Below are 20829 nucleotides of genomic sequence, written 5' to 3' on the forward strand. Positions count from 1 at the left end.
GTTACTTTCTTTACTTTTAAAGAGTTAAATATTACAAATTTTGTTTACTTGACGCTCAAGAAACAGTCATTCATACAATGAAAATTACATTAGCAAAAACTCATTTAGAAATATAAATGAGTATTTACACAAATTAAAAATATTACTTTAGAAGCTCGCAATAAACAAATTAAAATCAGACTTAAAAATTTTAATTAAATTGTGACGGATTTAAATATAAAGGTGACTGAATTTTTTTTAAATATTGTGACAAGTTTCACTTGGTCGTCTTCCTTTCGGTGGTATTATAGTATTAATTACATCTTTTGACCAGCAATTTTAACCCCATTTTTGCTGTTGGAAGACAAATCTGACCAGTTTTTTAGGAACTGTAAGCAGCAGCGAAAAAATAAAGCCTAAAGATGGGTCTGAAAAAGAAAGGAAAAATTGGAAAATACAAAGAAACAAATGACATTTTGAGATGTTAATCACAAAAAATATTAGAACAAATAAAAGATTGAAACATTGATAGCAAATAGATAGATTATTATATTATAAAGTAGAAAAAGCATTATACCATATTTTTCTATGAAATTGTAGCAACGAGCTTTTAGCCAAAACAAAAAGCGTGTGAGTGAAGTTACGCTATGTTAACAATAACATGTACATATATGATCAGTTTGCTATCGCAGTGGCACAACTTAGAAACCCTCAAATAAGCAAAAAATTTTCAGCTCCTTACAAATTAAAAGCAGTTGATTGGCTGTTTTCCAGTGCAGCTTTGCTCCACCAAACTTACAAATCACTATTCTAAAAATATGAGTTAAAATGAACATGTTTGAACCAGACATTGAAGAAGCCGAAGATAATGTTGAACAAATAGATTTTAAAATTCCCATGAATGAGCTTGTATTTTAATACTCTATACAAATACAATCACGCTAGTATTATTTTGTAGTTTCCATAATAAACTACAAGTATAGCCCACACAATAATTTTCAAAAGCTCTGCCTAATATTTTACAAAAAGTATAGTTTTTTCTCTACAAATCATATTTATAATATATATACTTTTTAAAATATCAACATTTATTCTTTGAACGTTAACTTTGAAAATCATGAGTTTATTAAACATTATTTTGTTGAAGTTGGTGAAATAAAATTGGCAAAAAAATTATTTTACAGTGATGAAATGAAAGTTAATTCTTTTTAAATAGATAAAAATAAATATTTAAAATAAATGCTGATATGTTCGTGCCAAAAATATAACTGGATAATAGCAATAAGTTAATCTTTACAGTTATTAGGGTTTTAGAATAAAATCTTGGGAATCTAATTTAAAAAACCCCCAAATCAACATCACATAGGATTAGAAGCAACATTTGATAACATCTTTGGGTGATAATGATTTCTTTAAGAACAAAATCCAAAATGTTGTCCTATTTTTATTACTTTATAATTAAAATAGAACACATTAAACGAGGAAAAGCCAGATATTAAACAATATTTTAAGTACTAAGCCTTCAAATTATAATGTATGAATATTGAGCAATAACCTCTTTTCCATAAAGAAATTAAAAATCTATAAAAAATGAACCATAAATTTTGTTTTTAGTTAAGAAATGCGTAGACCAGCATACTTGCCAAGATACCTTAAGTACTTGGGCAATTATGCAAATTTTGCAGGAACTCTAAGCACCACACCACACAATTTTTAACTTATTAGGAGAATAAAATTTAATTCTTGGTGTTGATCTGGGAAAAAACGTCTAGTCAAGAGGTCATGGATTCACAGTCAAAGGAATTTACTTGGAAATCTTCTATATTTTAGGAGAGAGAGGGAGGTGTAAGGAACGGCTTGCGTGTGGAATACTGTAAAATAGGCAAATCTTAATATACTATTTCGTCAATTAACGAAAATATAACATTAGTGAACAAATAGCGACACTGCAGAAAGTTCCTTTCTATATTGAAATTGTGGTCTTGGTCCTTAGTGGCTGTGAAAGGCATTAAAGATGTTTATTTTGTACCCATCTCCCTGCCTTTACACGCACTATATAGCAACAGACCAGAAGCGTAATTCTAACTATAGTTTCACATTTTCAAAATATAGTGCACATATACACATTTGAGTTAGTTTTTACCAAAACTATTCTGATCATTATACTGTTTACAGACAATATATGTATAAATTAGCTGGCACATTTTACCCCGCCCCTCAAAGTCTATTATATTTAAAACTTCAGCTATACAAACTTGACTAACAGTTTTCTTGTTGAATTTTAACACTGATATTATTTTTAAACGTACACCATTACTCTCAAAGTTTTCAAAAAAGCATAGCAAGCTATTCATATAAACACAATCTTGGCACTAAGTTATCGATGAAGAAGTCGTTTGTTTTCCTTTTAAGTATTTCACGGATTTAAATATACAATTACTGGTAACAAATGATCGCTAATAGAATACAGAATTTATCAACCACATACCAGTAAATAGTTTTTACAGCGCTCAAATATTTAATATTTACATTTTGAATTTAATTCAAACAAAAGTACGGTCTTAAGCTTATTTTTACTTCACTCCGTGGAAAAAAACTTATCATAAATCATCAAATTGGATAGCATATGAGCCTAATAACTTAATATATATTTCTGTGATTTTATAAAACAAAATTTAAATTCAAACTAATAAATTTTTAGAACCTGTTCCATACTAAATAAATTTTAACTGATTACTTTTTAACAAAAATAGTTTCTAATCAAAACTTATAATTTTAACTCTTTCCAATGTTTTTCTGGACATTCTTATTAGATTTTTTATTTTACAAAAAATACGCATACATACCATATTTTTCTATATAAACTGAAAGATCTACTCTAAAATATTCCCCCAATATAATATTCTATAAAATCACAGACTAAATATTCATCATAAAATAGTTCAGGAATGTTTAGCAAACACCCTCTTATAAAAAATTTACCTAATTTGTATCAAAGCTCAACTGCTCTTAAATAAATTTAATAAAAATCCTACCTAGAATGTGGCAGTAGATCTTTGTACACTATGTATTAAATTCAACAATATACTATAATACTCGGTACCAAAAGTGACATAATTATGTCACTTTTGTCGGTACTTGATTAGTATAAATAAAAAATACTTATATAACCAACCATATAAGCTTCCTAGCTATAATGTTTAAATAAAGAAAGAGGTTTTCCTTAAATAGTCAATATTTTCAATATTCAGCGTAAAAGATATTTACTAGAAAATTATTAGATATGCCGTTGGAAGACAATATTCTTATGGCCAACCAAAACTATGGGCTTTGGAAAATTTGTTAATAAAAGAGGTGTGACAGAATAGCAAATAAGTAGATGAATTAAGAGAATTTAGCTTCAACGTGGCCAAATCTACCACCAGGACAGCCCTAGAAGTGGTACGGGTCACTGGAAAACAGAAAAGACAGAACTGACAATAGGCATCAAGCGATAGTTAGTTTTGTAGGCCACAAAGCTATAGTACTACTACTACATAAAATTATTTTCTATTTTCTATAGTCTATTGGTTAGAATAACTACATTAATATAACATTTAGGCCAGTACTAGTAAACCATTGTACTATCTTGTCTATAAGTTATTTTCACTACATGTCTATAATCGTACCTTAAACGTACCATCCATACCAAAGAAATGTGCCATTAAATTTTAGACCCGATTATGATTAACACTTCTTAAAGATGACCCATTTATCAAAGCCTTTTCCTTTTTTAAACAAAAATATTAAAAAGAAAATAAGAAGTTTACATAGAGTAAACCTTTGTTACATCTAAATCTTAAGAGTATGTGCTTAGCTTTGTGATATAAATGTGTTCGCTTAGCTTAGTGGTACAAAACAAAGTAAAAAAATAGCAAAAGAAATTCCAAACCAAATAAATTCTGATAACAAAATAAACAAACAAAACAATTTAAAATGGCTGAGAGGAATTCAAGTTTGATCTCAAGAAAGTCTGATATTTGTTTTTTAGTTAGGAAAATAATGAAATGCAACCACAAGAAGTTAAAGTGAAGTCTCCATGCAGAGATGCAGCCTTTTCTGCGATATACAATAAATAAATATTACCACTTAAAATGTGGAGTTCATTATAGCCTTGAATTCCTTATTTTAAAGTTAAGAAAATTCGCAACTACTAAACTAAACATAAAAACCAACTTAAAACAAAATAAAAGATTATTGTACGGTATAGTTTGTATTGTAATTCGGAACTTAGTGCAGAAATATCATTCGTAAAATTAATATAATTGGTGCTATAGCCAAAGCAAAAGCAATGACATAAAACAAAAGCGATATACAATAAATAAATATTACCACTTAAAATGTGGAGTTCATTATAGCCTTGAATTCCTTATTTTAAAGTTAAGAAAATTCGCAACTACTAAACTAAACATAAAAACCAACTTAAAACAAAATAAAAGATTATTGTACGGTATAGTTTGTATTGTAATTCGGAACTTAGTGCAGAAATATCATTCGTAAAATTAATATAATTGGTGCTATAGCCAAAGCAAAAGCAATGACATAAAACAAAAGCTTAGTATGAAATGCCAATACCCATTTTACATTAAATTCGAGTTCGTAGATAATTGTAAAAGATATATATTTTTAGCTTACCATTTCTGTTTCATAGTAAAGTTGTGATGATCCATCTCGTATAGAAAAGGATTCCCTCGAACCAGTTTGACTTTTTACTGGCGTAGTGGGGCATCCTTAAGGAAAAAAAACAGTTGATGTCCTAAACCAGCATATAGTTGAGTGGTGGTGTCAAAACAGTGGCGTAGATGATGGGCCTCGAGCTTCAGGGGGCCCCGCTAACCGTAAAAAAATTAAAAAGGGAGGCCTCATAGATTTTTGCGGGGGGGGGGGGGGGGGCTCTAAGTTCTCAGCTACGCCACTGTGTCATCAAACGAATTAGGGAAGCATAGTGTTGTCATAAACTAATTTTATGGAAGAGTTTCGATATCATAAACTAATTTAGGGAAGAGTTTTTATGTCATAAGTCCATTTAGGGAAGAGTTTTTATGTCATAAGTCAATTTAGGGAAGAGTTTTTAAGTCGTAAACCGACAAGCATCATAGCATCAGAAATCAAATAATAAAAGGTTTAGGGGTTGTCAAATCTGAGAAGAGTTAAGGGGAAAATATTGCATATTTTAGGAAATACACATAGTAACCAAATATCTAGTCAACATCTGGTAATAGTAAGAAATAACCATTGTAAAAATGGTTAATTACCCATATCTCCACTTGAACTAGATTCAGTAAAAGAAGGCGTTCCTTCAGTATGTGTAGGGGTGGAACCAGCCACACTCTGAGGTGGAGTCCAAGTTGCAGTTCGAGTAGAATAGGCAGTTGAGCCCAAACCTGAAGTCCCAGAACTGCTGGTTTCAGACATACTGCCCAGTGACTCAGTCTGTATTGTTACTTGAGAAATACTATAAATATAAGAGAAAACAATCTTTAACAAAAGAGCCTACACACTTAAAAACATCGGATTTACCTAACGACATCACTTTTGTCTAACGAACCAGAGGATGCTTTTGTTATATGCTTCAATTGGGACTGTTGAGTGACCATTCTAACACCACTGACAGGATCAGTGCTCGATCTAGGCTTCCTTGGATCCTCCAACCGTCTTGCAACCAAAGGGGATACTTTGGGTGATGACGGTGTATTAGCTTTGACTGAAAAACCTGGCACAGCCATGGGAGAACTATGAGGGACTGCAGAAATGGGAGAATGAATAACTTTGGTAGCTGGTCCTGGAATTTCTTCCACTTCATAAAGAAAATTATACATCCTTCAAGCCTCTAGCCATTTACAGTTAGCCTAGTCACCCACTGTAGCTCTACAATGTATCTTATCCTGTAGGACATAGCATCGAGGACAGATACGTTACAGAGACTCAGAAAGCAACTCGCTTCGCAACAAAGCAAATATTTTACATTCTGTTCTGGCAGCAGAGTCAGGCGAATCTGTTTTAGATATAGACTGAGCCATTGATGAATTATTCTGAGCTGGTGCGGGTCCTAAAGAAAAGGACACGGTGGTTGGAGTTGTACCACCTTGTTGTTCCGCCTTGACAGTATCAGATTCGCTCAACGAAGAGGGACGGTGCCGTAACGAGGTTCCTTTTCGTTTAGACGGAGAATGCTTAAGAGCTACAAATAAAATCAGAGACATCTTCAGTTAATTGAAACTTAACTATAACGGAATACGAGTCTAGCTATAAATTAGCCATTCAAAAAGTGCTAAAGAACCAAAATAATCTGGTAATGGCACGCACTTCATTCCTTAAAAAAAAATTTCCTATGTAAAAGATAAGCTACTAGTAGATTTAAACCCTATTAAATGCTTCCCTAAAGCAAGCAAATTAAACACTCAAGACCATTTTATGAAAAATTAAAATCAATGTAGCTTTAAACTACCAATATTAAAGAGTCAATAGAAAAGTCATTTTAGACCAAAAAAAATAGAAAAGATTAGATCGTGATTTATATTATTATTATTCCTCTTCACATCGCAGCCATGTTGAGATACATGCAGTGTAAATCCGCATTTTGATGGGACACATACCAACTTGAAATTAAAGAAAAAAGTTGAACCTATATATTAGTATATGAACCTATAGTGCAGTGAGTAATAAAGTATGTAGGAAATAAAAATTTCATATTATGGAAAACAAATTGTAACAATAAATGCCCACTGCATCTTAAGTAAAACTAAGCCATCAATGCTGTTTTCAGTGGGCATATGAGTTAATTATTAAGTATTGCAATGTAAAACCTAAAAAAATACTAAATTCTAGGTAAAAAATATTTTTTACAGAAAACTTCCAGAACCCTAATGTCTACGGCTAAGGGTTGAAATGCATGATTTCTAGAGTCACAAAATCAAAAATATTGTCTAAGCTAGAGAATATAAGCCGGAACTACCTGGTAGAAGATATAGGGAGTGAATTCTGGAGGCAGAGCTACGAAAGGTCTCTGAGATAGCAAATAGATGTGAAACAGAGGCACACAAAAACTTTTTAAAAACATTGATTGTGTCACAACATATTTAAAACAATGATGGAAAAATCAGGCCAAAACACCATTATTTGCTTAACCAGAAACGAACCTATGACACTAGATACCAGAGTTCTAAACTTCCGGTGAGGACCTTTGATTTCAGGCAGATCCACTTGTCGACGGTTGGGAACAGGACAAGAGGATAAATTTTGGGGTTAAATTGACGGACGGTGAAATGGAGTATTTAAGTACGGTAGTTTTTAAAGGATGATCCAGATATACAATAGGAAAAAGAGAATAAGAAAGAGACACGTGTTATATCATAAAGATAATTCAAAGCAGACAAAATCATAAAAGGGGAAGGAACTTTCACTGGGTTCAACAAACTCTTATTATAAGCAGGGTAAAAATGAAACGCACACGGTCTCATTCGAATAACTATGCACAGGGCGCACGTTTACAGACATTTTATGACATTATTTGGGCCTATGATTGTTTAACAACCAGATAAATTATTAACGCCATTAGGTGCAAAAATAAAATTGGCATATTTAGAGATGTCAATATATAATTTTAGCACCTTAAGTAGAACAGTTTTTCTGAGGCATGTTTGAAAACATAGGCAACCAAACACTGTACATAAACCAAAAATTTCATAATGGTGGTGGTACAATGTGGAGAACATGCTAAGACAACATTTTTTGGATTACGGTGAAAGGGGAGCCACGTAACTACATGTGCCAAAATTGGCAATTTACTGAAGCTGCGAATCTCCATTTGCAAAATAAGCCTTTGTGAATTCGTCCAATATAATTTGCATATTTATCCCGCATATCAATATGTATTTTTGATGTTATAAGTGTGTTAGTAAATTGGAAAAAAAGAAGCATGCTAAGGTGAGCGTATGTGCGCATCGTGAGCTAGCGTTTGCACGCAAAAGAAAGTGAATCTTCTCATCAGTGAGAAAGAGTGTTAACATTCTACAAAAAAAGAGAGCATGGTAGTTATTGGTTAAAATAGTAAATCACTTTTATTTAGTGAAAAAAGGATTACTCGTACTAAGGGTTCTCATCTTTTACAATCCTGTTATTTTCTTTTTTAAATTGTTTATACTAATTACATTATTTTTTGACAAAAACCTTAAATTTAAAAAAGCATCAATTGAAACACTCGGCATCACAATTGTCAATTACTACAGTTAACAGTATTTACAAATGTAAAAGGAAAATATATTTCATGGCGAAAAGATGAAATCAATATACGTATAAAAATGTAAATGAAAACAAAATTAATGCTGGAGTGAAACTAGCTTTTTAAATAAGATTTTTGTTCAGCTAATTTTCAAATAGATAAAAAAAACTGGAGCGCCAATTAACAAAATGATAAAAAGTGTGCAATGAAGCTTTTTAGAAGAAAATAAAATTGAAAGACTATAAAAAAATGCGTTGATTGGAAAATATAAAAAAAAATACATCTAAAGCTACATTTTAGAGGTATAGCTTCGAAAAATGCTTCGTAACTGAGTCCCAAAAACCAGAGTACGAAACCTAAGTAGTAGGCTACGTGAAATTGGTCAATTTCCCTACGATTACTAAATTCAATTAAAAAGTATCTGAACTCTACAGAAAGGAAACACTTTTTGTACGGTAAAAAAAAGTTTTTTTAAAGATTTTTGCTAAACCTTAGACACTCTGATTGTATAATACATTGTACTTTTTGTTCTAGGAATTAATTTTTTCATGATATTATAGGTCTTTTGAAAAACCTATCAGAACTAGTTTTTGGGAACAGTTTTATTTTTGAAACCTTCGCAAATATCACTAGCTTTGGCAAAATACTCCGGAGTAAGATTATAAATTTTGAGGGGAAAAAAAATTGTCTTTTATAAGTTAACAACTCACCATGCTTTATGCGTAATACCGCAAGCTAATCCGGTCAATAAATGAGTATATATATATAATTAAAAAAAAAGGTTAAATTCATCTACCCATTGAGCTTCTAATACTAGTTGTAACTATTCTTCCTTGTACGGAGTGATAATTGACCAGATAGCTTGCAATATTATTATCAATATTTTTTTAATTTCCTATCCTATAGCCCGCTTATTAAAAATTGTCCTTTTTGGTCTTTAACCATAAATTATTTTTTTTTAATTTCTTATTGCACTCAATTGGAGAGAAGAGAGTATTTTAGAATTTGAGTGCAAAAAGTGGACGACAAGTTAGTAGAGAAAAGCCCCCAACAACATTACCGTGTTTTTTAGTGAGGGAAGAGTGCTTGCAAAATCAGGAAACTACAAATTTCGACTTACGAGAAGGTATCTTCTTAAACACTGTTTTCCCCATGAAGTCTAAAAACCGCGTGGCATAAAATCCTGGCCTATGAACCGACACAGTATCCTGAATCACGTAATATCAAAATTAGATAAATTATTAAATTTGCGCTAATTTGCTGTCAAACATACTCCATCGTGTAGCATAGCTTTCCACGTATGTTCCAATTTCTTTTTTAAACGATAACTTTGTAGTATATCTATGATTCCTAAAAAGAGTAGTAGTCTTTCCCCTTTGGCGTTTCTAGCGGGAATGCCACCAGCTCTGAGTTTATAAATGAAAGAATATGGTGAAAAAAGTTGGTTTTTTATGACATTTAAAGGTAATATACTAATAATAATACTGACGGCACATCCTCATCCATATCTACGGGTTCAACCTCAGCTTGTATAGACTCCATTGCCGTAGAAAAGGCAGCCAATCTCTGTCTATTTATGGATTTACTCCTAGTTAAATTGATGAAACTTTTTTTACCACCGGAACCGCCGATACTGGCACTTTTAGCAGAATTTTCAGGCTCAGTTCCAGAATGTTTTTGCTGTTCCATAATTTCTTTCCTAATTCGCTGCTCCTAGAGTGGAAAAGCATCAAAGTTATTGCGCACCTTTAAAAAAACTAAAAATATTCAAAACTTTACTGCTTTATCTTTGGCAGCTTGATCTAAATTATGAATTCCTACTAGTAAACTGTAGTCCATAATTTTGAAACTTTCTAGCACCTGAGTAATAATAATAATAAATGTTTCTGTAATAAAATGGGATTATTTCAAATAATTCCTTACCCGACAATCCCTTTGCATTGTCTTCATGAGGGCAGCGTACGTTTCCGCTTCAAGTAAAATACCCTCCAAATGATGTTCCATGAAATCTAAATCCTTATACGTTGGCGACTCTTTTTGCCTTTCGTATTTATTAGCTCTTCTTTTGTATGTTGATCCTTTAAGATCGTATTTTTGATGCAATTTTATGAATGATGGCAATAGATTGTTCATAACAGCTAATCTAACATTTTTTCCTCCACACTAATACATAAAAGTTAACAATTTAAAAATTTTAATAATTTCCCCCAAAAAGAACTAATATTACTTGATAATTGTAGAGACCAAAAAATTTTGGTAGTAATGTTCTGGGGTTTTGGTTTAAATTCTGCAATAAAGGCGTAGCGATTAAAATTTTAAAACCAGCATTATATTTATGGGTACGTTCAGTTTCTCTAAAAAAAGCCATCTATGCGCATCAGAAAATAAAAAAAGTGACTGTTGTGAGTTTTTGTATTTCTGGTTTAGTCGTCACAATGCCCATCAATGGCGCATCGGTGTTTTTCCCAAGCCCACGGTCGCGAAGCACGTGCAGAATATGACTTCAGCAATGGAAAATAATAATGCTAATTTTGTATCGCGAAAATAGAAGCTGCATCTATAGAAGACTACCAGAAATTGATTAATTTAAAAATTTAAAATTTAATTTACTGACAGCCACGTATAGATGTCAATACTATTCTTAATGCCCATCGATGACATCAATGTACAGTCTGTCGCCTTTAGATGTCACTACCTTTCATAAAACCAATCGATGGCATTATTTAAAAAAAAAATAGCGTATAGTAATTTTTGACGTCACGATGCTCATCTGTAAAATTCCGTACAACTGGTACTGACGTCACAATGCTCATTGGAAAAATCGCAATAGTTTTTTTTTTGGAATCGGTTTTAACATTTTACAGCAACTGAACGTACCCTATGTGTAAATACGCACCATGTAATAACCGGGTAGTAGCTTTTGTAAGAACTCCGCTTCTTTGTGCTGAACAGTTTTAATGATAAACTCATCATCATTTGTTAAATAAAATACACTTCCGCTGGCACCAGGATTTGTCAACTCCCGTAGTGGTTCGTTACATACACATAGCTATAAAGAATTAAGACACTAGGCTCATCTTAACAAATTAAACTTATATTGAATGTAACGAAAATCAGATCAGCAAAAGCATACATTCAACATGGAAACAGTTAAGCTATAAAGATACCAACATGATATTAAATCATCCTTAATTTAAAAAGGTAAAAAAATTTTTGAACAACTTCAAACCCATAAGCCATAAGAAATTCCCAAATGGTTATTAAAGAAGTAACTTTGAAAGGTTAATGATTAAAATGGAAAATATTAAAAAAGACCAAAACCAATACCACAAAGAAGGTACAGAAATATAATGCCAGTTAACTATGCAGCACAAGCTGTTAGTAGCGGAGAAGAAAGACAAACAACTCCAGCGTCCAGTTAGTACCATTGGCTATGAAAAAAAGATAAAACATACCAAAAAATCATCTGGTTGAATACCAAAGAGATCCCTGAAGTAACGAAAGGCAACGGGAGAGTAGGTCTTGAAGCGGAAATCGCTGTAGTGATGAGCTGGAGTTATGTTGCTCCCCTCTCTAGGGTTCATGTAGAAAAAATAACAAGCATGAAGGTTAACGCAACCTAACGAGGTTTAACCCTCGTTCAACTAATATAGGCTTAAGAACAATAAAATAACAAACAAAAACTTAAAAAATTAAACAAATTTGAGAAAACCCACAAAAAAAATCATAAATTGAGTGACTAATAGCTAAATGAATAAATTATATCATAATAAAAAAATTCAAAGAAAAATATTAAGTGCTTTGATATTTATGATTCTTTTACTTGTCTTTAAGCTGTTGAGCTTAAAGCACACAAAATATATCCGGCTTTCATTACTGTGAAGGATGCAAAACAAGTTGTTTTCGTGCCCCGAACATACTTAAAAAAAAACACTTGATTTGCATTCTCCCCAACAATTTGGACCAGGAACGTTTTGTTGCCCTTTAAGTTTTCTCTTTGAAAATGAGTATTATTGTTATTACTTAAACTGTAAAAATTAAACAGGAATAGTATAGTTACCCCGGAAAGAACGTCATTTCCACCATAGCAAAATCCTGCATTAATAAATCTCTTTCTGGTTTAGAAGCTAAGCTTCCTACAGCGTAGCTGATACCCAGTTGTATAGATCCCATAATTTGGGATGTTTGTATCTACAAACATTACACATTAAACATTAAGACTTTACTTGTAAACAGCCAAAATAAGAGTTAAAGGGGCATACTTTTTTGTATGTGATTTGGCCTTCATCGTCAACCCTCCGATGGCCAATTTTTTTCTCTTTGTCTTTGCGTTTATCACTCGCAGACATGCCCCCTCCTGGGGTATGAGGAAGCGTACTAGTAGGGGTTCTGGATTCATGACTACCTTGATGTTGAAGCTCTTTAGCCGATGATACCTAATCCAATTATCCCCATTTATTTCATCAACCTTTTTTACCATGTCAAATATAATTTTAAAAGGTACAAATGTAAAATAATTACATCAATTGGTGGTGGTTTGTGTTTAACTTTCTTCTCTTCAGAAGACTTTTCAAGACCTTAGAAACATGTTCCATATTCGTTAGTTAATATATGGAAAAAAGTAGTCCTATCTTATCACTAAATTATACCAAAAAATGTATTATTCCTAAACTATTCAAACCAAGTTAATGTAATTAGTCAAATCTGCGCTGTTTAGAAGAATTGTGCATCATTTTAAGTTAATTTACAAAGATTAGAGGGGATTTGTAATAGAATATGATTAATCAAGCAGTTAGAGCTGATTTTACAAAATGTATATCAATTAACTGAACTTACTGTGGGGGTCTAGATACACCTAATTTCATTGGTTACATTTAGCTAAATGGTACAAGAATTTAGTTAAAAATCTGCAATTTTATGTTTTAGAAGTTATAAAAAATGCATTAAGATTAAGAGAATTACAAGAGTTTGCATTTGTTATTTCTTTAGTTTTAGAGTAATTTACACCCTATCCTGTATTTGAATAATATACGCTAAGCTTGGTAAGTGATATGAAAACTCTATTATTTGGAACGATATGGTAGCTGTATCGTATATTATTACCCTAAAGTAAAGTTGCTTTGTAAGAAAAACATGACAAAATCCATACTTAGCCTAGTAGGTCAATACCTGCATCTATGTCAGATTCTTCAAAAGAAGTAGTTAGCAGTTGTTTAGAAGTTGTTTGCCCTTCAAGTTCTATATTTTTTGAGGATGCAACTTCCATAATTCATCAAAAAACAATATTGTATAAACTGGACTAGGCATATAAAAGTCGATCACTAATAACACTGCAGGCTAACAAGTCTTCTCTTCCTGATATTTAGTAACCCGAGGCTTAATTTCTAAGCCTAAACCGATCGCGAAATGATTGTCTCGGCTTTTAATCTAAACGAATAATTTATAAACGTCCAATACAATACGTCACTAAAATATACACTTTCTAATTTGAAACGCATACTAAAAGTGAAAAGAAATCATCGGAAACGGTAAAATATCTAGATTAAATAATCATAATTAGGGCGTTTCGGTCAACACGGCGGAGTGGCATCGTAAAAAATGTCAGACAAGAAACAGGAAGTCTAACAGGTTTGCCAGAAGCGGATGTTATACCATTATAAAGCTTCTATAAAATGCAGTACAGGGAAAGTTACTCAAGGGTTGTTGGTTCGATAAGGGAAATCCAAAGACTATATAAATGTAGCGATAGCTTATATAGTCTTTGGGTAAATCCATCGATAACGTCACTCTTAAATAAAAATACCTCTCCGTTTATTCGATTAAATCATCAACATTATCAATAATAGAAAATAAAAAAATCTACGTAAGTATTGAATAATATTTCTGTGTATTTTGTAAATGTTCGACCGTTGGTGGCTTCTCATGTTTAATAATATTTACGCTATATATAGAAATATATTTTGAAAACATTGGGTATATTTAACAAAATCTCTCTTATTTCAATAATTTTAACTTTTTTACAAGCTTGACAAACTTAAAGCGTACTCAACGTAATGAATTTTAGATTAGATGAAATTTACTTAAGGAAGATTATAAGTTTAGGTTAAATATTCAAATAAGGTCCTTACGCTACGATCTGCAGATTTGTGTTGACTTTTTTCGTGAATTATCAACGATGGAAAACTAACTTTACATTTTAACCATGATAAAACCAACAACTAAATCCAATAGCACAACATCATCCATAAATAAATAGGCCAAAACATTAGGAAAATTAAACAACGAAATGCTTTTGACAGAAGACCGTTAAGACCAGGGAATAAGTAATTTTAAATCATTAATGGGCCTTTTAATAATAAGGAACATACACGATTATTATAATAATATTATTATTATTCCTTATGAGTAAACTGCCGATCATTTTGTTACAGTGTGTCCTAATAATCATGTTTAAACATTTAATCATAACCTAATCATTTTTAATCTTTGTACAGCCAAAGCTACAGATTTAATTTTAATCTAATCTAATCGTGATGTAATCATATGAGGGTGTCCTAATAAGCGTTGGAGTGAGCTACTCCTCGACAATAATATACTACACAGTTCGGTTGCAAGTCCAAGTCGAAATTTAAGAAAAGTGTCAGTTTCGAAAAAAGGGTCGGTCAGAAAATTAGCATTAAAAAATAGTAACTGCCAGTTCTTTTTATTACGTTACTTGACAACGTGGACCCTTCATAAACTGTCACTTCAATAAAACCAAATTTCGTAATAAAGTCCAACTATGCCAAATGAGTCAGAATGCATTTACGTTACAATAAAAAATTAACAAAAATAAATCTCGCTAATCCTTTTAGAGATAAATCCGGAACTAAAGGTCCATAATTTAAATGACGCAATGTTTCATAATTTCCTCAATGGCGTATACTTTATTGTAAACGGAAGTATGATATTGACAAAGTTACCGTAACTACGAGTAAAGATAGTGACTGGAAGAAAATATAGGTTTAACCCATACAAGGTGGTTTCTTTTCACCTGTTCTCGGACTGAAACTGTACCCTTTTTTACTCTAAAACATTTTAGTCACCTGTTCCGGGGATAAGAATAACTGCGCCCCTTGAACTATTTGCTTATGGAGAATTAGGGCTACTCTTTTTACTCACTCTGAAAACGAGGTGTAAAGGAGTAAATCAGATTTTGTCGCCTGCTAGCCAGAATTTATCTGCTAAAAAGGCCGTAGGCAGCCATTTTGGAAAAACAATTTTTACACCGACTCAAACTATTCGCCAGCGCAGAATCGGAGTAAAATGACGTCATAGCCTTACTCTTCTTACCCTAGTCCGAAATCCCGGAACAAGCGAAAAGAAATCATCTATTGAGAATGGGGAATTGAATGTATTTGTAGGCGTAGAACCAATGTCCCGAGTTCGTTTTCTTCCATATAAAGACGATAAATTGTCGAGCGAGTATTTCCCAAAGGAATACACCATCAGTATGGCCACATAATGCAGGCGGGACAGAAGGTCACGAAACAATAAGACAATACGGGAAATAAGAAGGACGATATTTGTCCGATATCCATATACAACCTCCTTCCTAGGTACGAAGACACTATTTATCCCCGTACCTCGTTAGATCTTATATCGTATGTATTGGATGATCAGGGACCACCTATATCCCGTTAACTATAACGGCTTTTGGGAGAGGGTCCAGGCGATATACCTGCCTTGGCAGTCACTCATCACCGCGCTCCGAAGAAACTATATATCTCGGACACCGAGGTATAAAACTGACGGGCTGCCGCGTGTACGTAATAGGCACCTTCGACCAATGGAAGGGTGGAGGCTGGCTCGACACAATATCCTGTAGTAAAATAGATCGATTCCAGTCTATGGCGGAGTTGGGACTGCGGATAGAAAAGACGCGAAGTAGGGGAGCCTACTTCAGCCACAATCTAAACGCCGAAGAGCGAGGATTGTCGCTGGCGAGTCTCTCTCCAGAGTACAACGCGAGGCCAATGCCTCTCGCTTGATATTCTTTTCTCCGATAGTTCTTTCCTCTGTTTTCAAATACACGCGAAAAGTAACGTACGTTGTTCATTCTGAAATGACTTTTAAATCGGGTTGTCAACAGCGACTGATCGAATCGACTTGTTCTAGTTAGAACTTTTCTCGGCGTGTCAAGTTCGAGGACGACCTCGCCACAAATATGACAGAAAAAGTTTGTCGTTGTGAACCCGCCGACAATGCCACTGTGGATAAGATTGATGGGTCAAAGGCTAAAGAGGTAATTACTTAGCACGTGTCTTTGCCGAATTATACGGTGTTTGGGATCGTGAAACTCGAATTTCATATTTTTGTTAAACGACGCTGTAAAACCCTTGCTTTAAAAAGAAACACACGTTTTAGCGGAATTTATTTTGAAAATGACTTGATCTAAGATCCAAATTTCGATCCAACTGGAATAAAAACGCGTCCGGTTGAATCCAATTCCCAAAAGGAATAACATTTACTATCATACATCGTAAAAGACACATTTTGAATTGTAATTTTGATCAAAGTCGAATTTGTATCTGCCCAATTTTGTATATAAATTTTGAATCAATTTTTGTAAAAGTCTTAAAACCCAGTTTAAGTCAACTGATCGGGTTATTCGGGTCGTACACAGTTAGAAAAAAGGGTTTCCATAGGTTTTATTAGGGTTTGCTTTGGGTTTAAAAAAGGTTTAGGAAAAAATTATAAACCCTTAAGGTTTGTTTTGGCAACTTGCATGGTTGGAAAAGGGTTTAAATGTTTAAAGGAAACCCCTATAGGTCAATGGAAAACCCTAAGGATTCCAATTTAAGAACCTATAGAAAAAAATTATCACTTTTTAAAACCCTTTTCAAACCCTGCACGTTTTAAACTATCTCACGCCATCTACGCCAAAATTTGATATCAAGCCGTATAATAATTTCATAAAACGTAAAGGAAGACGGACTTTCCCCAAAAGGGTTTCACTAAACATCGTTGAAATCATACATATTTCGGTGGCTCTGTTGTAAAAAGCCCGCCTGTCGTGCTAGAGGGCTTGGGTTCGAAACGCGCCCGTTGCAATCGCCAAAATTTGTTATGAAGTCGTAAATTAAATTAATTATTTTTAATTTAATCTATAAATACAGAAAGTGCTCATTTTGAAGCCTTGTGGGTTTGAAAATTTCCGTTAAAGGGTTTTGGAGGGTTTGAATTTGTGGAATTTTTTTTAAGAACCTTGGGGGTTTATAATCAAACTCTTTTTTCTAACTGTGTAATTTTAAGATATCTGAAGGTAATCAGTTAGTCAGATACACAGATCAGGTTAATCTTTTAGATCCCCTACCCCAGCAATCTGATTTCAAATTGAATCTGATTCATTATTTCAAGTAACCGATCTGAACTAATCCACGATATTTAATCTCATCAGATTCAGATAGCTGAAAAGGTATATACGTTTAGTATATATTAGAGAAGTTAAGCCAGCCCCAGAAAACGTGTAGAGGTAACTTGAAGAAGTTGCAGGCTGTACACACAAAGGTACGTCTACAAATCCTACAAGTTCCCCTTACACGTTTTCGCGCGGTGGGTTTACCTGTCTATTATCTCCTGGTAAGCAAATCAAAATAAACATAAATTAAATTTCGAGAGATATGCAAAATCGAAAAATCTGTTGGATTACGAAGCATTCAGATTATTTTTGCGATTAAACTATCTATTTTGCATTTTGTTTTTTGCTAGGCTAATACCCAAGGCGCCACTTTAGGCCCAAGTCATCTAGCGACTTTTAATGCCTTTAAACAGGTGGTCGGGTTACAATGCGTAGGAGGGTTAGAGGTTAACTTTTATTCAATAGTTAAAGCTCTCAAAATTATTCGTAAAACGTTTTGATCAAGTAATTTATATTTGTGTATTATCCGATTAATTTTTTGATAAATTTGTAAAATTAATCGGAAAAACGACGTTTTTTTTCGATAAAAAGCTCAAATTTTACGAATAATACATGTTTTTAAATCATTTTCCGAAATATTAACCCGTAAATTTCTTTGTTTACATTTTTTTCCCGAAAAAAATCAATTTAAACATGGATAATGATTAACCGTCCCCGACCTCTAAAGAGGATGGTGGCAAGCCCTTCATGCCATGCGAGTCAACAGCTCCCTACACTAACTACACCCTTATTAACTGACAGTGGTGCACCGTGCACCCAGGGGGCAGGGGAAGAAGAAAATAAGCTTTAGATATTGTATCGTGTGAGCGTGGCTTTAGAAATGTTTATGTTTTTGTATTTCGCGTGTGAAAATTGTATAGCGTCGCGTGTGCGTGGCTCCGATCGGTTAAAGACTGTATTAGTATTCTCAGAAAAGGTAGTCATTTTCGAAAAGCCCGTGCATAGGATTATATATAACTTTATACTTTTCGTCGTAAATAAAATATCAACGTAAATGCGCTGGATCACCTGGTTCGAGACGGGAGCTAGAAAGTCAAAAACAAGCGCATTTGTGGAATTCTTTAGCATTCGAGATTAATATGCTAAAAAAATGAAAGAGCGCTATTTTAATCTTTTAACATATTATAAAATCAAGAATGAATTTATTTCTATGGATTTGTTGAGACAATTTATTGGGATTTTCCTAATATTCTGTAAATCTGACAAATTCCGATGCGATTGAAGCTGATACAAGTGACGTTTTTACCCCCCCTCACCAATTCAAAATAAATACATTATTTGTATCATATTAGCCTTTAAATGCCAAGAAATACAAATAAAATTGGTTCAGTTAATTTTGGTGTAAAAAAATTCACTGTAAGGAAAATTCGGTGTTAATGAAAGAATACTTTATTTTGTGAATTCACTTTTATTTGGTGCAACCAGTATCTAGTCGTTTTTTTCTGGAATTTTGTAGTAAAGAAATTTAATGATTATAGCTTGAACTTAACAAACAATATTGACTTCCGCTCATTAACAAATTGATAAGTTTTATAACCCACTTTATTTTTCTCCTTTTCGTCGAGTAGAAATATTTCGTTATGATTGTAAGCTAGAATTAAATAATAAGTTAAAGAAGTTACCATATTTATATCGGGTAGAAATAATTAAGAGGTAGATAGAAGATTAAAATCAAACACAAATTTTAAACAGGCTAGGCGCGTCCTAGAAAGCAGTTTACCAACGCGTTCTCCAGTGCAAGCTTAACCTGTAAGGTCTCCCCTTCTAGCGAGTAAAATAATTAAAAATACTTTTATACCCCTGGTGGAAGACTTAGTAGGCAATACATCACCGTGTTGCTGTTGGAACACTTCTACAGGCGTTAGTAGACCAAAAATAGACTAAATCGAGACTTCACTTCGGTACGCAGTTTAGGTGAATGGTTAAGCGAGGCGCGTTGCGAAATTTAAATATTCAAAGGCTAAATAACACCTAGACGACGCCGTCATCCCCATTCACAATTTAGCGAAGCGTTAGATTAACGGATTAGAAGCGGTAATTTGCTTCTAATCATTTTCGATCAAACCGACAAGGGCATAAAGCGAGCCCTTATTTAACTAAAATACAAGGGAAAAGGAGGGTTTAAATTTGAGAAGTACCCCCCCCCCCCCGCCACATCTCGTATTGCTTTTTATATCTTACTGAAGCGTTGGCAAATTTCGCCGGGAACCTTATTAGAATATTTTTGACAGGAGAAAAGCGAATGAGAAGAATAAAAGAAATAAACACGCCGAGGGAAAAAAATGTGGCATAAAAATCAATCGCTTGGCTGATCGAGGCGACCGAGGAACGGCTAATGAGACGGTGTTTTCATGATCTTCTCAGGAAGAAAGAGCTGCCTTTATGTCTATGGGCGGGCATCCATACTTTGAGGCGGTTAATAGGAGTCCCACCAATGACTTAATTGGGACATTTAAATGTTGGACTTGAAGGATTATAGTTCAAAGGGAAAAAGTTCCTCGAACTATTTGTTAATTAGGACCATTTCTTTATCCAACCCGGTTCAAAACTTTCTCGAGAACTTTATCCAAAAGCCCCCATCAAGATTGTAATTATTTATACCTAGGGACTATGTTGGGATTATTTCCCCCCCCCTCACGCACTAAGCTCCTTTACCCTCAAAATCAAATCAACCCAGTACCCTAAAGCTTACGTCTTTCAACGAGATTAAAACGCACACCGTTGTTGGCCGTGGTTCATAAAAAATGCATAATAATAATAATAATTATCAGCTAGGCTAATACCCAAGGCATCACCTTAGGCCTAAAGGCTGGTTCACACGGGCGGTGTGGTCCTGGTTTTCTCTATTTTCTAGCTTTACCACCTTTTGCCGTTGTTCTAATGCACGGAAAAACGACTGTTCACATGGACAAAATTTTACTAATTTTACCGCCGCGAGCGCTGCCGGTAAAAGAGAAAACGGACGACCTTTTTTTGAGGCGCTTTAGGCTCGACCAATCAGCGAGTATTATGCCGTCACGTGATAGACGCAAAAATTCGTAAGCCTACTTTTAAAGACTTTCAAATTCGCTCTTTATATCACGTGACAACGTAACGCTCGGTGATTGGTCGAGCTCAAAGTGCTTAAAAA

General features: G+C 33.6%; 2 protein-coding genes across 8 annotated transcripts in view; one reads left to right on the forward strand and one right to left on the reverse strand.

Annotated features, from left to right (window-relative positions):
• Positions 1–105: 105 nt before the first annotated feature.
• On the reverse strand, positions 106–13870 carry PIP5K59B (Phosphatidylinositol 4-phosphate 5-kinase 59B). 7 transcript variants are annotated; one of them, XM_090164214.1, is made up of 19 exons: positions 13409–13870; positions 12761–12816; positions 12502–12675; positions 12300–12430; positions 11695–11812; positions 11136–11288; positions 10467–10526; positions 10163–10402; positions 10019–10099; positions 9729–9952; positions 9513–9645; positions 9360–9447; positions 7158–7220; positions 5984–6199; positions 5539–5761; positions 5274–5473; positions 4654–4748; positions 3648–3746; positions 3115–3430 (listed from the first exon to the last, which is right to left on the reverse strand). In XM_090164214.1, exons 1-18 carry the CDS (start codon positions 13503–13505, stop codon positions 3690–3692), a joined length of 2409 nt encoding a protein of 802 aa, XP_090020340.1. In that variant the 5' UTR covers positions 13506–13870; the 3' UTR covers positions 3115–3430; positions 3648–3689. The 7 variants fall into 7 exon arrangements, with proteins under 7 accessions (XP_090020338.1, XP_090020336.1, XP_090020340.1 ...); XM_090164209.1 differs by having other exon boundaries at positions 5539–5815; XM_090164212.1 differs by lacking the exons at positions 3115–3430; positions 3648–3746 and adding an exon at positions 106–407 and having other exon boundaries at positions 5539–5815; positions 13409–13869.
• A 2333-nt stretch (positions 13871–16203) lies between these two features.
• The window catches only part of LOC149923058 (uncharacterized), a 56517-nt gene continuing 51891 nt past the window's right edge, over positions 16204–20829 (forward strand). Inside the window, exon 1 of the mRNA XM_090163785.1 lies at positions 16204–16523. Coding sequence (XP_090019911.1) covers positions 16446–16523 — 78 coding nt within the window. The 5' untranslated portion in view covers positions 16204–16445. The remainder of the gene's footprint in view (positions 16524–20829) is intronic.

The sequence above is a fragment of the Leiobunum rupestre genome, chromosome 11 (genome assembly GCF_980474605.1).
Source record: "Leiobunum rupestre chromosome 11, qqLeiRupe1.1.hap1, whole genome shotgun sequence".
Classification (NCBI taxonomy): domain Eukaryota; kingdom Metazoa; phylum Arthropoda; class Arachnida; order Opiliones; family Sclerosomatidae; genus Leiobunum; species Leiobunum rupestre.

Coding starts and splice junctions, on each gene's coding strand:
- PIP5K59B (XM_090164209.1), bottom strand. CDS start 13,505: ATGGAAGTTGCATCCTCAAAAAATATAGAACTTGAAGGGCAAACAACT. Junction 7,221..9,359: donor GTTTAAGAAGATACCTTCTC/GTAAGTCGAAAT, acceptor ACCGTCGACAAG/TGGATCTGCCTGAAATCAAA. Junction 5,474..5,538: donor GACAAAAGTGATGTCGTTAG/GTAAATCCGATG, acceptor TTATATTTATAG/TATTTCTCAAGTAACAATAC.